At 39.9% G+C, this 21,515-nt stretch overlaps 1 protein-coding gene across 1 annotated transcript in view; it reads right to left on the bottom strand.

The window, feature by feature from the left end:
• Positions 1 to 21,153, bottom strand: part of LMTK2 (lemur tyrosine kinase 2) — a 41,417-nt gene extending 20,264 nt beyond the window's left edge. Inside the window, exons 1-6 of the mRNA XM_082291925.1 lie at positions 20,865 to 21,153; positions 6,579 to 6,703; positions 5,607 to 5,751; positions 3,785 to 3,858; positions 3,194 to 3,312; positions 2,383 to 2,470 (exon numbers count right to left, since the gene is read on the bottom strand). Coding sequence (XP_082148051.1) covers positions 2,383 to 2,470; positions 3,194 to 3,312; positions 3,785 to 3,858; positions 5,607 to 5,751; positions 6,579 to 6,703; positions 20,865 to 21,018 — 705 coding nt within the window. The 5' untranslated portion in view covers positions 21,019 to 21,153. The remainder of the gene's footprint in view (positions 1 to 2,382; positions 2,471 to 3,193; positions 3,313 to 3,784; positions 3,859 to 5,606; positions 5,752 to 6,578; positions 6,704 to 20,864) is intronic.
• Between the last annotated feature and the right edge of the window lie 362 nt (positions 21,154 to 21,515).

The following is a 21,515-nucleotide window of genomic DNA, read 5'->3' as shown; positions in this document are numbered from 1 at the left end:
GCTTCCTGACACTCCCTTAAAAACCTTTTTACTAAAAAAACCTATTTAGCACCATCTCCTGTTCCAAAAGGTGCCATCATGCTTCCTTTACATTGCTTCCTTCCTGTCTCTTCTCTGCCCTTACTCCAACATTGCCACCTCCCACCCCAGGCCCTGGACCACACCAAGAATTAGTGATGTACAGGGACACTGAGCTACTCCCTTGTCCCAGTCTCTGCATCAAACTGCTCAAGTGAACACTGCCCTGTCTGCCCAGCTCCTGTGTATTTGTGTGCACAGGGAAAAAAAATGTTACCATGTCTAGGAGATACTCAGCTCTACCAAGTAAGACCTCTTTAAGTGAGCCAGACTTCAATACGAAAGTTATGTTTAACTGACTCTAATATATAATTTTCTAAAACCAAGTTTTAGTTCACTTGGAATAGAAAAATGAGCACAGACATTTATTTTCCATTCCAAAGAAATTACCTAACTACACTCAAATTTGTAAAACCACCACTTTAACTGTCAAGCTTACTGCCCCCAGTTAAAGTGAAAATCTGTTTTATTCCCCTTAAATAAAATCCTTTCCAGATTACTCTGCAGGATCATGACAACTTCTGGCAAAAATAATCAGGCATCAAACGAGGATATTATTTTTTCCTGTATACTTAAAGTAGGGCAAGCTTTAAAAGCTACTCCATCTTCAAATTTGAAGTTGGATCAAATCACATAACTATTTGAAAACATGGCAGCAATTAAATCTGATTTGGATGTATATCTGATTGACTCTATAAAACGCAATTCTCTTTCCAAGGTCCTTTTAAAGAAACTCCAATCTGAATTGCAGGTTTAAAAACCAGTAAGAAGTATTCTATTTCTACATTGAAAAACTATAAAAAACCTTATCTGTTAACCTTAGGCACAGAGTTTTTAATTGTTAGCAAAACCAGAACATTTCACTTTGATCAGTCACTTAAAAAGTTCAGGCATTTCTTTAATTTGGAAAAGAAGGATTTTATCAGCACTTCTGCCTCATTAATTTACCACAGCTAATACATTTGAGCAAAAGAGCAGCAAGTAAAAATATAGTTATTCAAGGTCACAGATTAATTTATATTTCTCAAAAATCTCAAGTTCATGCTAACTAATTTAAATTGCCTGAGGTAACTAGAAGCAGATTTTTGCACCTGAGTTTAAAGGAAAATTGTGAAGTACGCAAACTGGTAAAAAAGATCTTGCTGAAATTTATAAATGCAAACTGCCTTATTTCTGAAAGATTCATTCCTTAGTAATATCTGTGCACTTCTGACTTCATTTCTGTCTTGACATTTCCCAAGGAACTCTGCTTTGGGTGACATCTGCACAACAAACCTTAAAAGCAGCTACTGAGCCAATGTTTAGATAGCCACCTGGACTTTGGGGTTTGTTTGGTTTTAGTAACTTGTTAAGCTACAATAAAACAACTCAAGTCTTTCCAGACCATGAATCCAAATTTTTGTCTCTCATGACTCTGCATGCTGGGCACAGTTCAGAGGTTCTCGACATGCCCCCCCCCTCACAACATTCACGTACATTCCAAGGAATGTGGTGGCTGAGCAAGGCTTTGTGCTGTCCCTCCCATTCCAGGGACCACTGTGGCACTGAAAGCAGTGGGAACACCCTTCAGTGTGTTCCTACCTTTTCTTCTGGTGCCCAGGAAGCATAAGGCAGTTGCTTGGGGGGCAGAAGAAGGCAAATAAAAGGATAAGAAAGTAGGGAAAAGAATAATACAGTAAGAGAAAGGACCAGGAAGAGAATGAACACTGAAACTGAAAATTCTAGCTATAAGAAGACACATGACTGATATCAGATGTGAGCCCACCATTGCATTTTAGCCCAAAGCTGCACAGCACAGGTAAAATCCGGGCACTGCAGAGGTGGGGGTGGAGGCAGGAGGCAGGAAATTCTTCCATTTTCCTCAATTAACATTTTCACATAAATGGTAATAAAAGCACATTAAGATTGCAGACAGCAAATATCATCTCAGATGTGATGTTAGTGCATGCATGTGATACTGGACTGTGATAAAAAGCTCCTTTCTATGACACCCTCTGCCCTCCAAGCTCCCTGTTGAAGGCAGACTGAAAGAGACTGGCAATTCCATTATCAAAGAACAGGTATTTGCCTCTTCAGAATATTCCACAAGCACTTAGAACATACATGATGAATTGAAAAAAGTACCAAAAAAATTGTAATTGTGGTGTCTCTAAACAAAAAAAAAAAGTCCTGTGAAATTCTGGTTAATCAAAAAACTTCCCAGAGAGAAGAAGAATCATTTCATGAGCAAAGGGCAGTAAATATACCACACACAATTCACACCAGCAGAAAAACAACTGCAGCCTCTCGTATAAGTGCACTTACCAAGTCACAGAACTCAAAAACTAGGAGATAAGGAATGGCTTCCACACATTGCCCAATACACTGGAGAACATTTGGATGCTGAAGAATGCTGGAGTGAAAAAATACAGTTAAAGCCAGGAAGATCACAGCAGAATGCAACACACTGAAATCCTTACCAGAAGTTTCAACACAACATTGGAGGGGGGTGGCAGGAACAGAAGGTGCCAAGTACCAAAGCCACAGATTCCATTTGGACCTTTGTATCTCCTTTGTATTGCTGCAGTGTATCATTGACAGCAGCCAAAACTCAGAGCATCTCAAACCCAAAAAATCCAGGACTGTCACATGAGAGTCACACCCATCCTCCCACCACCCCTCATACCAAAAATAAAAGCATGCAACTGGTTCACGAACTACACCAAGGTACAGAGCTGGCTAAAAGATAAACCTTTTTTTAGCCAGGTTAGTTCCCAGCCAGATCAGTTACTTTTCCTAAATTGCTCCAAAACCACTTGTGCCAATGCAGCAGAAGGCATGAAATTTCTTCTGACAACTGCCAACAACCCAAGCCTAAATGCAAATATAGCCAGGATGTTAGAAAGCACGGAGAAGAGAAAGCTCTTCACTGACCAATCTTTTACAGCATGTCCAGGCAAGGTAAAGCACACTAAGTTATGTGAACACAACTTTTGCTCACTTTGGGTTGAATTATTTCACATTTTAAAGACAAACATTACAGTTATATGGGAGGGCAAGTAGAGACAATAACACTGAACAAAAGCAACGTCCAAAACTCATCTGCAGTAGAATGAAGCTGTGAAACATTACTTACTAATATGGTTCTCCATTTCTTAAAAACTGTTCTTGCTCCTTGGGACCTGCACTTGCCTTTAACTCCTTCACTATTACCCTTGCTACACTAGTGCCTGTGTAGATCTCTCCAAGGAGAACCTGAAAAAGAGATTGTGTCTTTAATCAGAAGGGAATTCTGTAGTGTTCCTCCAAAGAAAAACAAGAGCTAAAAACATGTTGTAGGAAAGACACTCTGGCTTTTTTACAAACACAAACAGAGTTTTGATAATTAAATACCCATACTTAAATCTTGACAACTGATCTACACATCAGCTTTCAGAAAACATGTTTGCTGGTGAAGACTGTTTATTAACTTAAATTTTTTCCTAAAAAGAATTGGTAAAAACAGGAGTGCATTAACTCAAATCCATGTAAGTGAAAAGTCTAAGTAGTCTCTAGTAAGAATCTACAGGTAAATTCAAAAAGTACTGCATGCAAGGAACTATCTAATTTCAACTTCAATTTTTCTTATGTTACTACTTTTTTTGAGTACCATTTTAAGGTAAATACAGAGGCCTAGTCAGCTGGGAATAAGCCTCAATCTGAGCAATATTAAGAGATAACTCCTCACCTTTCCAAACCAGCCATTTCCAATTTCCTGGATGTAGTTTAGACTCTGACGTGCAACTTGAGACTTTGATCCATCTGTCACACAATGAAACAAATGTAACACGTTATCAACCACTCAGATGGCCAAAGTCAGCAACTGCTGAGGAAATAATGCAAGCTTCTACAAAATTTATTCCCAACAGGGTGCACACATTCAGCCCAAGCACCAAAACCTTGTCAAATGTACATAAAGTAGGAAGGTAATGTTGTGACAACAGCACTCAAGTGAAACTTTACTCAGGGGCAGCTTCTAAGCCATACCAGAACACACCCCCTACAAAACCACAGCAATTGTCCTGAAGAAATGTGAGCTTAAAAGCTTTTAACACATTCAGCAAGAAGGCAAAAAGGCTAAGTTCTGCTTCCAATATAAAACTGTGTTATAGCCTGTAGCTGGGTAGAGAAAACAATCTACTTAAAATAGTTTCCTATGTAAGTAAAATAGAAAACCCAATGTACATATTAACATTTATAGTTATATAGAGTTACTGTTTTAAGAGAAACAGTTTGACTGCTTTATTCTTCAGCCCAACTGCCCTACTTGTAGCTACCATCTGGAAGGAGGACATTTTTCAACTAAAAATGCTTCACATAAGAGCCCAGAGAGGAGAAGGACAGAAAAGAAAACCCAGATTGCTGCAGATAATGGGCAGTAACAATGGCAGACCCCATACACCAGAGGAGATCCAGCAGCATCTATCCCTCTGCTGCCCACTGCTTAGGAACACTAACAAATAGATGTAAACAAAACCTTTTCTTGTCTGAGAATTCTAGCCCACCATTTATTTCCATAAACCACATTTAGAGCAGTATTATTGTACTGGAAGAGCCAGAGCTGTATAATTCACTGTCAGTGTGCTCCTAAGCATGGTGAAGGCCACAGCAGTGCAACCACATTTTACCCAAGCACTCAAGCACATTGCCTTACTTCTGGCAAAACCCTTGTTGTGACAGTATCATTTTAACAATTATGGCTACACAGAAGAGCTGACATAAAATTTTTCACTCAATTTTTCCCAGCTCTTTAAAATACTGAGTCATTTGTACAACTGTGTCATTTGTATTAAAGGCACACTGAGTTTCTTGAAATTCATACAGGAATTTTACTAGAAGCTTCCCTGAACATCTAATGCTCAAGCAACACAAGTAGTACGTAAAATTATGTGAAATAGCACATAATAGGAGAGTAAGCACTCCAGGCTAAACTGTGGTTATAGTATGATAAGATGCTTAAGTTTCCCTTTACAAAAATTGTGTTTTAAAGAACACATTCCAAAAACCCTTCCACACAGAGAGATTAAACCTAATGCTCTGTCTTACCAAGATCACATTTACAGCACAAATAGTCTACAGTGACATTAAGAAAGTGATGCAGCTGAATAGCAGCACTGATGTCAAGTAAAGGATTGACTCTTGTTTCCATTTAAGGGTGGTGGTTAAAATCCAATGACAACTTAGCCATGAAGAAAACCACTAAAGAGCGAAGTAACAAGTGTGCCAGGGTACTTCAAACCCTTTAGGTATATAGAGATATGATGACAGCAATCTAGAGAGGGGGTTTTAAGGAAGTTTTGCTCTCTTAAGCTCTCTTACCCTGCCACAGGTTAACATCGTAGAAGCAGTATTTCACATTTTATCCTTTACCCTACAAAATATATTGGCTCGGTTTATGGAAATCTGTAGCAAGTTATTTGTTACAGTAAAGTCAAACACAATCAGTCACACTCCATTTTAGACACTGAAAATGGCTACTTTTGTTTTTGCACTGAAAACCAGTATTTTACCTGTACGAGATGGAAACTGGGAGGGAGTTGGTAAAGCAATATTGGGAACTGAAAGAGTAAACACTTCTGCTGGAGACTGAACAGATGGAGTATCTTCTGCTGGAGGTGTAAAATCTATTTCATCATCAAAGTTATCTTCAAATTCCTAAACAAAAGAAGTCTTAGTAAACAAGCTGATCCTTGCCTTTAAATAAGTACTAATACATTTCTTTCAGTTTGAATGACCAATGCAAAGGAAGCTTAAGCTTTCTTCCAAGGATAGTAACAGACATTTAGTATTCTATTCTTTATTTTCCATTAATTGCTGTCTCAAAGAGATTAAAGAATTGCTTTTAATAATCAAGGGGTTTTTGTTTAGTTGGGTTTTTGTGGACTTGGTGGTTTGGGTTTTGTTGGTGGTGTTGGTTTTTTGCTTTGTTTTCTTTTTACTTTAAATGCTGGCTTTGAACAAACTACCATGAACTGCTCAGGCCAAATATTCTCCAGTTAGAAATGAGAGCAAAGCTCAATTTTAGGAACACTGATTACAGATGTTCCAAAAGTAACTATTCTCTGATGACAATTTCTCAAGAGTTTTGCTACAGTGCATATGCATCTTCAGTATTCTTATTCGACAGAAGTGTCTTAAACCCCACCAGCAGACTAAGAAAAACAAAATAAAACACAGAACAACAACAAAAAGGTTCTTTACAGCAAAATTGTCTCAAGGGTGTAACTTTTATTACTGATCCTGATAGCCAGTTACTATTTTGAAAAGGCATTAAAGATTCTTACTGCAGCAGGGACCAATTAGTTCAAACAAACACCTGCATCAGGACTTCACAGCCTGCAAGAATACAGTCACTGGCTGTTTGAGAAGAGAGGATGTACAGTGACACTGAAGAGTATTAGCACAACTAATCAAGTGTTCTGGATACCACGATGCAGCTGAGAATTATCACTTATACACACCTTGGTAACTTCAGGTCTTACCTTGAAATCTATCTCAGGGTCTTTACAGCAGGAGACACAATTTGCCAGCAGAATGACCAGGACTACCAGAGTACACAGAGACAGAACCACAAAAGATGAGGGAACTTCAGCTGTAGCTCCTTCTCCTAGAAATAAACATGTATGCAGTATTATATAAATATGTTTAGCACTCTAAGAAGTTCCTCCAAAACATACTACCTACCAGCATTTACTTTAAAATGGGAAGCTGAACATTTAATCCCATGAATGTGATAGTAGCAAGCCTTGGGATTCTGTTTAAGTCAATAAATTTATACAGATATCCAAACACAGAGAGTAGAAATCTGGTCTTTTGGAAGACATTTCCCATGAGCTAAAACACCTGACCTAAAGAACAGACAGCAAGTAAAAATCTTCACCTAATCTGCACACAGATTTAAAATATATCACCATAGGACAGTATTCTGTCTTTCAATAAATGCATTTGTGACAATCTGCCAAACACGCAAGTTGCTGTCACAAATGCAATGGATGTAATCAGCTCCACCCAGTTTCTGCTTCTTGTGATTCACTGGGTGATTTGTCTCCATTTCGAGAACTTCAGATTTCTAGCCATTTTACAAACACTTACAAATAATTTTCCAACATTTTATAGATAAACATTCTACAATATATTTCCTGAGATTAAGTCAGGTTATTACTCACACAGGATCAAAAGCCTCAAATGGCATTTTAGAAAAATCATAAGTTATTTCCAGGGGTATTAAACCTATTTTCCTCCCTGTTTTCATCTTCGATAGAGAACAAAGACATGTGGTTCCCTAGGAGACCAGAGCACGCATCTTGAGGAGTTTTGTTGTTGCTGTTTCTTTTCAAACAGGTACTGCCACAGGGATTAGAAGAGTAGTTGGACCACAACTAATTAAATATATTTAGATATTACATCACTGTCAGAGTTTAACAATGTCAGGTGACCTGGACTGACTGGATTTTACGAGAGCATTTCAGTATCAATGGGAACGTCTGGCAACAGGACACAGTGTATACGAAGCCTTGACAATAAGAAAAGCAGAAGCTGATCATGAGTTAAGGGGCACACAAACTTTTCCACCTACCTCTTAAACCTTCAAAAAACTACATAATTTAAGAGATTTGCAGAAAAAAAAGCTACAGCTTTTTATCATGTTCCACTGAACACTTACAGAATATTTACTTACTTTAATTACATGTAAAGACTAAATTGACATAATGAAAATCCTGCTTTCAAGTGTCAGCATATTTTCAGGTCACATTTTCTGCACAACTAGGAATATTATCAATACAACAAATAAAAGTTAGCAAAAATGGAAGGTTTTCAAACAAGTGATTCTGTTTCTGGTTTCCACAACAGTTTTGGCATTCTAACCTCATTAGGGACTGGAATTCACTGCAGATATTGAGAATTGTTCAAACACAGATCAACAATGTGAGACCACTCACCAGCTTTTAGTCATAACTCTGAAGAGAACAAAGTATCTCTGAAGAGGGCTCTCAATAGAACAATTTATATTCATTTAAATCAAGTCTTCTACATAACTCAATGGATATTTTTCAATTTCTAAGCATCAACAAGAAACAAGGGGAAGACAACAGCTGACTTCTGTTTACTTCCTCCAGATGTTCAGTAGCCTGATGGAGACTGAAAATTACCTGAACTGCAAATACAAGCATTTTTTGTGAAGTCATTAATTAGTTGAATTACTGTAACAAACAGACACAGGTAATACAGCTGCAGATAAAATTTTAAAAATTCCTTTGAACTCCTATTTGAAACCAAATTATAAAAGGTAGCTTTATTACAAAAAAAAAAGAAAATATTTATGTTACCAGGTATTACAAATTAAAATTACTGTTTCAGACATTTTTCCAAACCCATCACACCTGATTTCCAAACAACTTCCTTACCTTCACCAGCAACTCCACTGAAACAAGAAGTCAACTCACCCCAGACTATCTACTGAACCGATGCAGATTTTCTCTGACAAACACCCAGGAACACATCACCACAATCACAATATACTCCTCCCAGTAGAAGATCAAGACTCCTGAACCCCTCAAATGTTTCAAGCATTTAGGAAAGTTGGCCAAGCAAATCCTTGCACACTGAACTCAGCCACCAAGAGCATTGTAATTACTCACAGAAAGCATTCCTGCTATTTGAGGACTTAATTTCAGACCAGGTTGTTACAGCACCTCAACTGCCAAGTGTATGAAACACTAAAAAATGTTATCAAACTCTGAGTTTCTAGTACACTCTAAGGTCTCTTTTGATGCCCACATGGCTAACATGAATTTTCCAGTGACTTCCTGTTCCCCACAGAAACTGAGCATTATCCCTTCTCACCAGAACCTTCTGCTCCAAACACCACGTCATCTTCTAGATGCTCTTTCTGACCAGCCTCTACCGAAACTTGAAGCAGCTCTTCAAAGTTTCCTTTACTTCTTTCAATCCTACTGTTTCTTTTCAAGACCTGACCTGGGGTTTGTGCCCCCAGAAGTACATCTACTGCAAGTACATCAGTTGGTCTACAACATGATGGTGTCTCTACCTACAAACTCTCAGCCCTGCACTATCCCAGCTACAGCAGCACAATCACAACTACTGTTTACACAAACATTATCATGCTCACTGCAACTTAGGATCCCCATTTTTGACCCCAGCAGTTAGAAGTTATCATAGCAAATCCAGCTGGGAGGATTCAAGTTCCAGATGATCTTACGCACAATTTATTAACACAAAGCGAGACATTTATTTAACTCCAAGTGGTTTATTTATTATATCACTCAAAGTGAGACATAATGAGCACTACCAATCTTAAGTTGCACTTATTGAACATGTTAGATACACTGCATATGTATTCAGACATTTAATATGAAACAGATTACATTTTTGCTGGAATTCCTTCTGTGAGGGAAACTGCACATTTATCAAGCCTAAAGTCTTAAGTGTTTTATGCAAGTTACACTGTTCTCCATAAGGTAACCATCTCTTTTAAGTGTCTTGGAAAGAATACCTAAAAGAAAAATATTGCTGCTGTTCATTATGTTACTTCCTAACCTTTAAATCCTTTTATAATTTCCTAGGAAAGAAAGCATGTGAATGAGCAGCAAATAATTGGAGAAAGTAATGAGTTTTTTCTTTTAAAAGCAAAGATCACTTTGAAAATGCAGCTTATCATTAAAGGTCTGTTAAGATGGAAGTCATCTAAACTTCCAAAAGCACAAGGCAATTTTCACATAGAAAGTTATGAACAGAAGCTTTAACACAAGAAAAATGCCAATTATCATGGGCAAGTTTCTGCAACAGTTACAGAACAGCATTTCAGATGACTCATACAATTAAGAGCTACTTACTAAGAATTATAGAACCCATCTCTGTTTGGATAAACTTTGAAGTTTCTTACACAGTAATTAATAAGTAATATCTTTAATTTGCAGGATTTTTAAAAAAATTAATGTAAAATTAAGTATTAAATTACGGCAACCTGTAACTGGGCTAAAATTTATTATAAGTGAAGCTATTTTAATAGCTTGCATGTATACATATTCAGTGATAGAAGTCACTGATTAAATATTGGAACTGGTCTTTGTGACAAAGTGCTGAAAATCTGCTGCAGTATAACCTTGTTTTTCAACTATTTCCATCCAACGATTAATTCACTGGAGCTTTGTAAAATCACTTGGAACTAGAAGATATTTAATACACCCTTTTGTTTGTAAATTGTGGAAGTATCAAGGAATGATGGATATTTACTTTTATGATCCTGACCGAAAACAGCAACCAGCAAGAAATCCATTCTAATTAATGCAGAAGAGCATTTTATATAGTCATCACACAAGAATGTTCTTTAATTAAAAAACCTGTTAAAAACCATTGTAAATTGAAATAATTTTAATATAAACCTGGATAAAATCCAATAAACACTCACATTCAAGATTCTTAATATTATACATTCTAGAGAAGTTAAGAGATTTACTCAGCATATCACTTTAAAACCCTGCCATATTTACTGTAACCCTATGCAGTAACAACCTAAGGCATCTTAATATTTATCCAGAAGTCAGAATCTGTTCTTTAGGAAAGGAACCATCAAACAGATTTAAAAAAAAAAAAAACAAACCAACCATCTCTAATATGGCAACTGCAAAAGGCTTCCTGTCAGCTAACACAAACAGCCTAGACTACTTTGCTTTGGTATATCCAAACTACTTAAGCCAGAGGAAGAGGCCTGGATTACATCCATCATATATTAAAATAAGCAGGAGATGAAGTGCAGCTGTGTCACTATGTGTTACTGCAAGGTTCACACGAAGTAAAGCTTTACAAAGCTCTGTGCTAGCACATGTTCCATCCCAAAATGGCATCTAGGTGGTCCTAAATTATCAACACAGAAAATCAAGTACTCTTCCAAAGCTTCACAGGATTAAATACATCTATGTTATTTACCCACTTTTTAGAAGTACATGGTATCATAAACAATTCAAAGCCCTGGTTGAGGCAGACATTTAATTAACAGCTTGTGAAGCAGATTCCTCAGCACCTCTGAAGATGCCATTTCCTAAGCAAGTTCTTCACTAAAGCCTAAATTTGAGCACAGCACATGTGAAGTCAAAGGCTGAACACAGGCAAGCACACGAACAGGCTCACTGAGGAAACAATGATGATGAGCTGTGTTGGCATTCTCAGGATCAAGTACGGACCTGAGAATACACACGTCAGTATTTATTACAATGTTTCAAGGGGTGGAAAATATTATTTTCATACAAAGCATATTTCAAAGCAACTTCTATAGGCCAGGATTCCCTATAACTTCTTAAGTTTCTTTTAAATCTCCTTTCTTCATAAGATAGTTCTCCAACTACCAAATGCAACATTCAAGCAAACACAAGTTTTCTCACTAGAATTGTTTGCCTTCTCTATCCTATTTCCCAGTCTGCCCACAATACTCTCAAATACCCACATGTCATCCACCTGTGGCATCCTTTGGTATCATTAATTATAAGTAATGAGCATGCCAACTAGCCAAATATTCCATCCACACTTACTTGCAAAGCAACAGCCTCCACTCAGGACAACACAGGACCAGGTGTAGCTGCCCATACATGAGGGATGCTGGGCTTGCCTTCCTTCTACTACCAAATAATGAAAGGCCGGTATGTACTCTTAATTTTGGTTCAATGTGAGTAATCACATTATTAGGTTCTCAACCTTCAGAAAACTGGGCTAAAAAGTGTGTGATACCACACAGTTCTAAGCCCAGGGAAACAGAAAAGTAAATGTATATTCCAGACATTACCGAGTGCACTGATAAAAGACATTCATTACTGTGATAAAGGCAGCGTAAGGCACAGATAAATTAAGCATTATTAGGGCACAGTGAACTTCAAGGGAGCATCTGATTTTAAGCTTTCAGCACAGTAGTTGCTATGCAACAACAGTCCCACTGCATAAGCAAGAGCCCATTTCCTTTCAAGAGCAGCTATATAACTGGCACTAATAGCTATAACTATTTCCAGCACAAATCTAGCATGACAGCAGTCACTTAAACTGTCTCTTGGACACACTCAAATTATATGATCATGAACTAAGATGCTACTTTATGACACCAAGGCAGAACAGCACAGTCTTTCAAATACTAATGAATGACCAAATCTAATTTTGCTCCCTAGCTATACCCAGGGCATCTTTCATAAACTTTGTCAGTTTACTTACTCTGCTTTTAACGAATATTAAAACAACCACATTTAAAAGTGTAATATCACCCTAATTTATAGTGGCTTTGACAAATATGATTTTAAAAGCTATCCCAACTTTCCTAAATAATGCTGTCATTCTCTTCTATGCCAGCAATTAAGTGGGAAAGTGCTATCGACTCCTATCCAGTTCTTCACAAGTCAGATTCAGATCATTATCTTTCCCTCATAAAGAGGCTCTCCTGCATTTATTTACTCCCTGAAATCTTCAGAGGTTTGCTACTAATAAGAACAAAACCATACAGACAGAACCAGGCCTATAAATTCAGATAGCCTGCAGGTAACAGGGAGAATACTACACAAAACCTCTATTCAAAATTATTTTTGACACATCTATTGTGTAATGCCCAAGCTGTATGATAAGGTAAAGCACAACAGACACTGCAACTCCTCCATTTCACAACAAAAAAACCCCAACCAAACTCAAGCACATTCCATTCATTACTGCATTCTTGTAATCTCAATTTTTTCCTGCTATGCTGCATTTAACAACTGAGCCAAAAAAAGCATCGTTTTCAAGATTAAGTTTCAGCAGAAATGGGTGCAGTACGATTATTCAGTTGTGCAATGCTACATCACAATGGGCTTTAAAATACTACATTAGAAGGGCATTCAAATCACCAACCTTCAACTGAGATACAACACAAGCAAACAAAAACTTAAGTTTTGAAGGAGTGTTATTTGCACTTCAGACATTCTTTTGAAAATAAAATGAAGAGAATTCTAGGGTGAGAGAGACACTCCTAATTCCAATCTGCCCTTTGCCTTGAATGGCCATTACCAGTAAAACACCAGTACTCCAGGAAGAAACATTCCCAAGATCTCAGAAGATTTTCATTGACTTGATGTCCTCAGTGCAATGGCAGCACCTTAGTGAAATCTAAAATGGGTTCCAAATGCCCAAAATATTTCAAGCAGCGACTGGAAATGTTCCTTCATTGAGCGTTGCTCTCTAAGAACAGGCACACGACACTGCTTAAGGAACTTCTACGTTTCTCAGTTTACACCTGAACTTTTCAGCATTCAGATATTTAGTACTTAAGCCACTCAACTCAAGCAGAAATGTTTACTGTCTTAGAACAATAACCTGGAACAAACTATTGAAAATTTTATTAACTGAAGAGTTACTTCAAAAGTCTGTCTTCTCATGACTTTATTGCTACCCTTACGTTGGATAATGCAAATGTCTAATGCATTACTAATAAAAGGAACCTTGGGTATTATGTACCCTTTTGCAAAAGCACTTTATCAACTGGTTTTATTTTTCCTTCTGTGGAAAAATCTTACTTTCTAGATATAGTCTCAAGCAAAAAAACCTCTTAGGGACTTAAAGCTGCAGCTTTCCAAGTTACTTGTGCACAATTGTACTTAATCTTTCTGAAAACAAGAAGCAGTAACTAACAGCTTGTCAATAAAACGATTTCCTGGCTAAATCTGAATTGTGTCACATGGCCTAAATCAAAGTCTGGCACTTGGAAAGACACAAGTAAAACGACAAGACTTTTCAGCAGTAGTGTGGGGAAAAAATAATCAAAAGTCAAATACAAGTCTGTTCCCATATTCTACCAGACAGAAATTGAAACATTTCATCCCTCTACTCAACTTGTCCACTACAAACCCTGCCTTACCCTAGAACTCCATTAAGTCCCTCATGGGGCAGGTGGGTGGGATGAAAGGCCAAGGCATGTGCATAGACAATTCTTTTGAAAAAGAATTCTTCTTTACAACCACTGACCATCAGAAGTAAGGGTAATGAAGACAGCAACATAGCCATTTCTTACAGAGTTTATCCCCATGAAACAATAAAAACCCCTCTGACACACTCCTTCAACCCATCTTGAGTTCTGGATATATTTCTACAGTGTCAAAAGCCAGTTTCACAGTTAAATGTGTGTTTTGTGGACACATGACCCTGAAATATCACTGTCCTATGCAATAAGTTACAATATTTTCAAGAAGAAATTTTAGCTACTTCATATCACGACTGGATGTGTAATTCCATGTCAACAATTCTCAGCAAATTATCTCTGTCCTCCCATTTGTCCTTAAAAAGAACAGAAGTCTACCCTGCAGTATAAGCCAGCATTTTTTCAAACTGCTTTATCCCATGCTCCCCCCTAAATGCTTTTACAATGTGCTTCAAGTGAGTTTCTACATCTGCTTAAATCCACTTTGTGTGGAAGAGTGGCACAGGTTACATATCCTAAGGCAACAATACCCAGGGAAATGCTGGACTCTCCTGGAGCACAGCATCTCGGAACAACACTGCTCTGATCCTCCTGTTTCTGAACACTTGTCCTGGCCTGAATATTGGCTGAACAGTTAGTAACCAGCAAAACTCTGAGCTGGGATTAGTTTTACATTACTGACCTTATTCTATTATCCTACAAGTCTTCCCAGTAATGTCAGAGAATTACTCATACAACAGCATACTGCTCAATTTTAATAAGGACTAAATATAGGCTGGTACTTCAAGTGTTTACAGAGCGAGATCTGTTTGAAGTTTTAGTGCTAGAATCTCATGTTTGCACAAAGGCATCTTAAGACAAGGTAAAAAATATCCATGTTCAATAATTATGTGCCTTATGCCTTCATGGCAGTGTTTCTGGAAAATGTGGGTAGCATTATCATCTTGCAAATGTATCACTGACTCTTCATTGTGTGTATGTATATGTGTGCATATAGGTACATACACATGCTCACAAAATTCTGCTGTGCATACTTTATTCTGTACTGCTAGATGTTAGTTTTGACAATTATTTCCTGCTCAAGTACATTTTTTTTCATCTGCTATATCATTTCTCCAACAGTGAGGCATGGGAGTTGTAGATTTTTTTTTTTTTTTACACAGGAAAGACCACAATAATTCAAAGCAGCATGAGAAAATCACACATCAAGGTATCTCAAACCACCAGAAAAGCATTATCTGCAGCATGGAAACCAAAACTACAGTATCTCTTTCTCCTGTCATTTGATAGCAATACAAGCTATTAAGATACACTGCCTTTGAAGAGACTAATTTCCTTCACTTCACAGGAAAGAAATCCATAAATGCAACTTTCATGTGACAGGATTTTCTGGAATCTTGATTTTATAGTAGATGCCTTTCCAATTCCAATGTACAGCTGGGTTAAGAAATGCAGGAAAGAAAGGAAAAAGCCGCATTTTGCAAAAAGAGCTTATTAGATCTATTTCTCACCCCTATTCATAGCTAAAGGATGCCTAGGAAGCACAGGCCATAGAGTAAATGACTGATTTTGGAGAACTGGATCTGGTCTACAGTCTGAAAGCTTAAAAGTCAGCACTAAAAAAATCTACTGTTACTATTTTCTGCACATCTTTCATACCAAAGAAGTCTCAGGGTGCAATGGCAGTCCCAGAAGAGTCATGTCACTGTTAAGTCACTACAGTGATGTTTTCTACCAGGAAGGAAACTTTTGTAAGTGTAGCAGTGTTGGACAAGGTGTTACTTTGTACAGCATTTCATACTAAAATCATTCAGAAGACAATTTACTGACAATGTGCTTCCCACCACTACCTTGCCTAAGCTACGTATGGCACAACACCTTGCTACAGACAGTGCTTAAAGCACACGTGCAGACTCAAAGGGCTATCCTGACATTTTGTACATTTCTGACTATAAAAGTTGACAAAATGTTTCTAGTAGCTAGATGTTGCTCAAGACCTTTCATAACAGCAGTACAATGAAAACAAAGAGCTCACAGAGAGCAACGAAAGCATTGAAGCTTTTGCAAATTGTATCCAGAACCGCATCAAGCTCCAGATACTAAATGCCCACACCAAACAGAAAGGCAGACCCAAAATAAAACCTAAGGCAGACTCCAGTACTCCATGTGCTGTCCTTCTGCTGCAGAACTGCAGTGTTAGTACTGAAACAGAACTGTGATTTCTGCAGCTCTGGCATTACACTGACTGAGGTCCCTTTATCCCACGCAGATAAACCGTGTGTGAATAGTGACTGAAACCAGACTACAGCAAATATTCAGAAAATTACTCCCAATCAAATTTACCAATCCAGAATACTGGATCTCACAAAATCTTTTTTTTATACAGGGGCACAGCCAGCACCCATCAATGCACCCTTTCAAACCAATGCCCAGCACTTGATGCTGCGACAACAAACCTTTAAACAGTCTCTGATCAGTGCTATCTCAACATGCTGCAATGATAACTGAGGAATTATTAGATACACCCAAGCATTCGAGACATAAGCAACTGCTTCAGAAAGTGACCTCCTCCTATGAGGACTCCTTTAGTTGTAGCAAAGTCCAGACACTTTATAGCCACAGGCAGAGAAAGCAAACCAAGCCTGTGAACAAAGCCTTGTGTGGAACATCCCTGTCGGCCAAAGTCAGCACTGGCTTCCTACCTCAGAGTCAAACTCACAGACAGAAACAAAAGATAAAAGACAAATTTCCAGCTCTAGTTCTACGATTATTAAATGCTTGGGACAGAAGCTGGAAGAAGAAGTATAGGGAGAAGTAAACAAGTTCAGTGCTTGAAAGGGGAAGAAGGATAGACCACTCCCATGGAAGGCACATACCACAGTTAAAATCCCCACTTTAAAAGCAAGATTTTTCTTAACTTTCAGTGTTGCTAACTTGCATACACGTAGAAAATTTTCTTATTATGTGCAAGAGTCACAGACATTTTACATGGTACCAAACCACAGGCCACAACTGCAATTTGGTCCCAGTATGACAGAACTCCAAGTAAAACATCAAGCCAAACCAACTCCAAAGCAACAATTTTCCCAAGGGGTATATATATATACACTACAGAACTCATCTCAACACACACAAAAAAAGTGTCTTCATTTCAAAAGTTTTAACTTGTCACCTGAGGCCAGCTGAGTACACTAGACATAGCTGCATGAATATTTAGATACTCTGGATACTATATACCAATTTCTAACCATCTCTTCCTGGATCCTACATGACCAAGTCCATCAGCAGGGACTCCCTGCCACTGACACCCAATTGGGCCACTCAGTCCCAAGCCCAAGGTTCTCAAAAAGCAATCATGTAGGCACCAAGTCCAGCTGCCTCACTTCAACTGATCAGACTGTGTAGTCATTACAAGTGTGAAACTGAACACACCTGCTAAAATTGCTGCCACCTCTACAAGTTTTACAGGATAATAAAAGTATTTTGGAGTCTTACTTTGTATTTGCAAAGACTTCAGAGAGCACAGAGATGATGAAAAGACTTTGTCTGACATTACACACACACTTGATTCAGATGCTCAGCAGAATTAAGGTCAAGTATGGAAATCCAAGTCAGAACCAAGAGCCTGAATGTGAAGCTTTGGTGGTGGGTTGTGATGCCCTGTGTTTGGCTGCTAAACTCTGCTGCAGAAGAGCAGTGCCCAAACATCCTTACTTCAGCCACACAGCTGATAGTGGAAGTCATGTTAGCCTGATGCACTCAGGGAAAATCACCAACACTGCAGGCTCAAGACAACTTCAGCACTTCAGTCTAGGAACTCCTTTTCAGCACAACTGCCCCAGCTCTCACCTCCAGTTTAAAGTCAAACCTTAAATTCAGAACTATCACAGTACGTATCAGTATCCTTCTTTTCCACTCTAAGAATAAATTAAATCTAAGTTAGCCAAAGTATTTTTAGCCAGTAGCATCTTCAACAGCCTGTTTTTTGTATTTCCTACAATAATTGCAAGGAACCTTGCCAGTTAAACAGTTCAAACCTGATTTCATTTACCTCCTCTCCTTATTGTTGGATAAAAAACATATTAAGTCAGTTTAGAAATACAACATCAAAAATGCAGATAAATATAGAACACCTCATCATCTGCAAGAACTATGAAGCCACACTTGAAAAGAGTGGCATCATTCATCTCAATCAGGGCCCTGAGAACCTGACAGCTCCCCAGCCATCCAGTCTGGCAAACTTCCACAGCGTTTCCACAAATTGGAGCATTTTTGCACAAGGAATTCAATCTAGTCTTGCTAGAACCTGCCCATCACCACTTCCAGCATTCCAGCTTCCTCCCCAGAGGAGGAGTTAATTTACTGCAGGTGTATTCCATGAAACAGTCTGTAAAATTCCTTACAATAATAACTACAGGCACTTTCCTTCTTTTTCTGTGGATCCCATCTTTCCTATTACATGCGACACACATAAAGATGTTTCTCCATTGTCAAAGAAGCAACCACTCTTGTTAGGTGAAGAACTGTGGGATTCTAAAGTAATTTTGAAACCAATTACTAATCATTCTATGAAAAGCCCATTGAATTCTTCACAAGTTTTCAATCCATATGTATCAGACCAAGTGTTACAGTGAACTACAAAAACTGCCAAGGCCCAGAATGGAGCCCACCACCACCTGCCAGCCCCAACACAGGAAATCAAAGCAACCTGTCAGGGACACAAGAGGCACATTCAGAATACAGCTGATTTGTTTTTAAACACAACCCATGACTCTTAACCCTGCAAAATAAAGTCACAGGTTTGTCTTCAGACAGGTTATAAAACCTGCCTAGAGTGACAGAGAAGGTTCAAGCTGAACCAGTCTCATTGTCATCCACGGGATTCAAAGGAAGGAGAAAAAAACAAGAGCCTTGTAGCTTTCCCACTGGTTCCTGCTGCTCCTACAGGTGATGATACAGGACACGTTGCAGCCTAAGAACCTGTTGCACTCAAACCCACCAGGCACACATTATTTCAGTCAGGAGAAAGTCCTCCCAGCAAAAGTGATGCCAGTGAAACTGGAAAAGGCTCCTAGTGAGGCCCTGAAGTTTCAATACTAAATATCCATCAATAAAGTAATCCAAATACATTATCTCTTCTTACATGACAAAGACACAGTAGAAAGCAGCAGCTTCATTTCCTGGAGTCCACTGGGTTTCCCATGACAGGACGTGGGCAGTTGGCTACACTTGAGATAACATCCCATGTATACATACTTTGGCCTAAATATAACCAAAACCTACATATAAAATTACAGTATCTCATTCATGTTGTATGAGTCCAATATCACAACATCATAAATATTTCTCTTAGCACTATTGCAGTTGGCAGACCTGATTCAGTCTTTTAAAAATACAGAATAAAAAAAACAAAAACAAAAAACCAACACTTTAATACTATGTCCTGCAATTTGTCCAATCAGCTTTTTATTTTGAGAATAAAGCTTTTTACCAGTGCCATGGAAGTTATGCTTTGTTCCCCCATCTTTGTAAGGTACATGCATAGTCCTAATAGCAAAGAGGAAATAGTATTAAAAAAAAGGAACACTTTGACATTTCCCTTTCAATAGAAAAATTAACTGCATTTCAAGAAAAGTAAGACCTAGAAAAGGCATAAAAAAATTCTCCATACAGAACTGATTCTGCTGTCCTACCTTACACCTCAATGAAAAATTGATATTATATGGACAAAACTCAAGTATTTTATAAAAGAAAAAAATTACCATTTAGCATCAAAGGAAATAAATATTTAACTGACAGATTTCTCCTTTTCAGAAGTTTACCTTTATACAAAGTATGAAAGACCTCAAAGCAAGCTGATGGACGGAGTGACTTATGAACAATTCATAAATGTTCTGGGAAGAAAAATCTGGGAAAGAGACACAGGTCCGAAAATAAAGGAAGTATGGGTTCTACTCCCAGTTTTGATACCTCGTGTGGAAGAGCAGCCAAATTACCTAATCTTTGTGCTTCACATCTTTCCCTCCCCACTGCTCCTGCTCCTCCCTCAACATCTTGTCTATTTAAGCTATACAACTCTTCATGGCTAGAAGGGAATCTCAGCACACATTCAAACCAACCCGACTCTAACAAAAGTCAGTCTCAATACAATGTTATACTTGTAAGTCCCAATGAAACGCCAACAGTAAAAATGAATCAAAGACGTAGTTGGTACCTGTGAGTCCATATAAACCTCTGATCAGTCACACCTGCAACTACGAGGGCATATTGTTTAGCTTATGCTTTTAAGACAAACAGGAAAATAAGCAGGGAAATCGAAGGAAGCTGGGGTTACCTAACATAGGAGAGAAATGTGAACTACATAACTATTTAGAGAGCCCGGCCCGGGGGGGCCGGGGGGGGGGGGAATCCGACTAATCTGACCGGAAAACAGGGAAGCGCCGTCTGCCCTGAAGAGCCTCCACCCAGGAACGGGAGTCCCGGTGATTCACAGGCAAAACCAGAAAAAGAAAAATCCCGCCGAGCTCTGTACAGGCGAAAACAGCAGCACTATAGGAAGAAGGTCTGCGGTAAACACACCGAGAGAGCAAGCCCGTAGCTCAGTGCCAGGGGTCTGAGCGATCCACAGCGGGATATCGCTCACTGCCACCGGCAGAGCCGTGACCTACAGCCGGGGAGCCCCAGCCGCCCGCCGTGCCCTTCCCGACGCTTCGGCGGAGCCCTGCCCGCAGCACGGGGGAGGGACGGGGGCTCAGAAACCCGCAGTGCCGCCGCTCCCGGGCCCCGCCGCGGAGCCGCACCCCCAGCCCCGCTTCCCCGCGCTCACCTGCACCTGCTGGCGGCAGCGGAGCCGCCTCGCCGCTCCCCACGAGCGGCCACAGCAGAAGGACGAGCCCGAGCAGGTGTCGCGAGCCGAGGAGCCGCGGGCCACCGCCCCCCCGCCGCCCGGCGCTCCCGCCGAGCCCCCCGCGCTGCCGCATGCCGTCCGCTCCCGGACTGAGGCCCGGCGCCGAACGAGGGGCTCGAGGTTCTCAGCGACTCCGGGGAGCCCCCGCGGCAGCCGCCGCCCCCCGGCTCCGCGGCATCGGCCCCGCCGCCGCTCCCCTCACAGAGCCCCACCGGCCGCCGCCGCCATCTTCCGGGCTACCTGACCGCGACGGGGCGGGGCGCGCTGCTGATTGACAGCCCGGTGCACCAATCAACCCGCGCCTCACGCTCAGGAGGCGGCACCACTGGTTGGGATGGGGCTAATCCGTGATTGGCAGCTGCGTCAGCCAATCGCCCTGCAGAGGGCGAGCTAGGGAGAGGGAAGGCTGCGGCGCGAGAGCCGCGGCGCGCGGTTGCCAATCAAACCGCGCTCGGAGCGGTTGGAGGAGGGCGGGCCGAGGGGGCGGGGCTTGGCCGAGCCCGCGCGCAGGACTCGAGGGCGCGGAGGGAGCAGCGCCCCCTGGCGGCGTAATGTCCCCTCAGGGCCGGT

This window comes from Coloeus monedula (assembly GCF_965178545.1).
Source record: "Coloeus monedula genome assembly, chromosome: 16".
NCBI lineage: Eukaryota > Metazoa > Chordata > Aves > Passeriformes > Corvidae > Coloeus > Coloeus monedula.
Note: the sequence above shows the minus strand (reverse complement) of the source record. Positions and strands in the feature narration are given on the sequence as shown.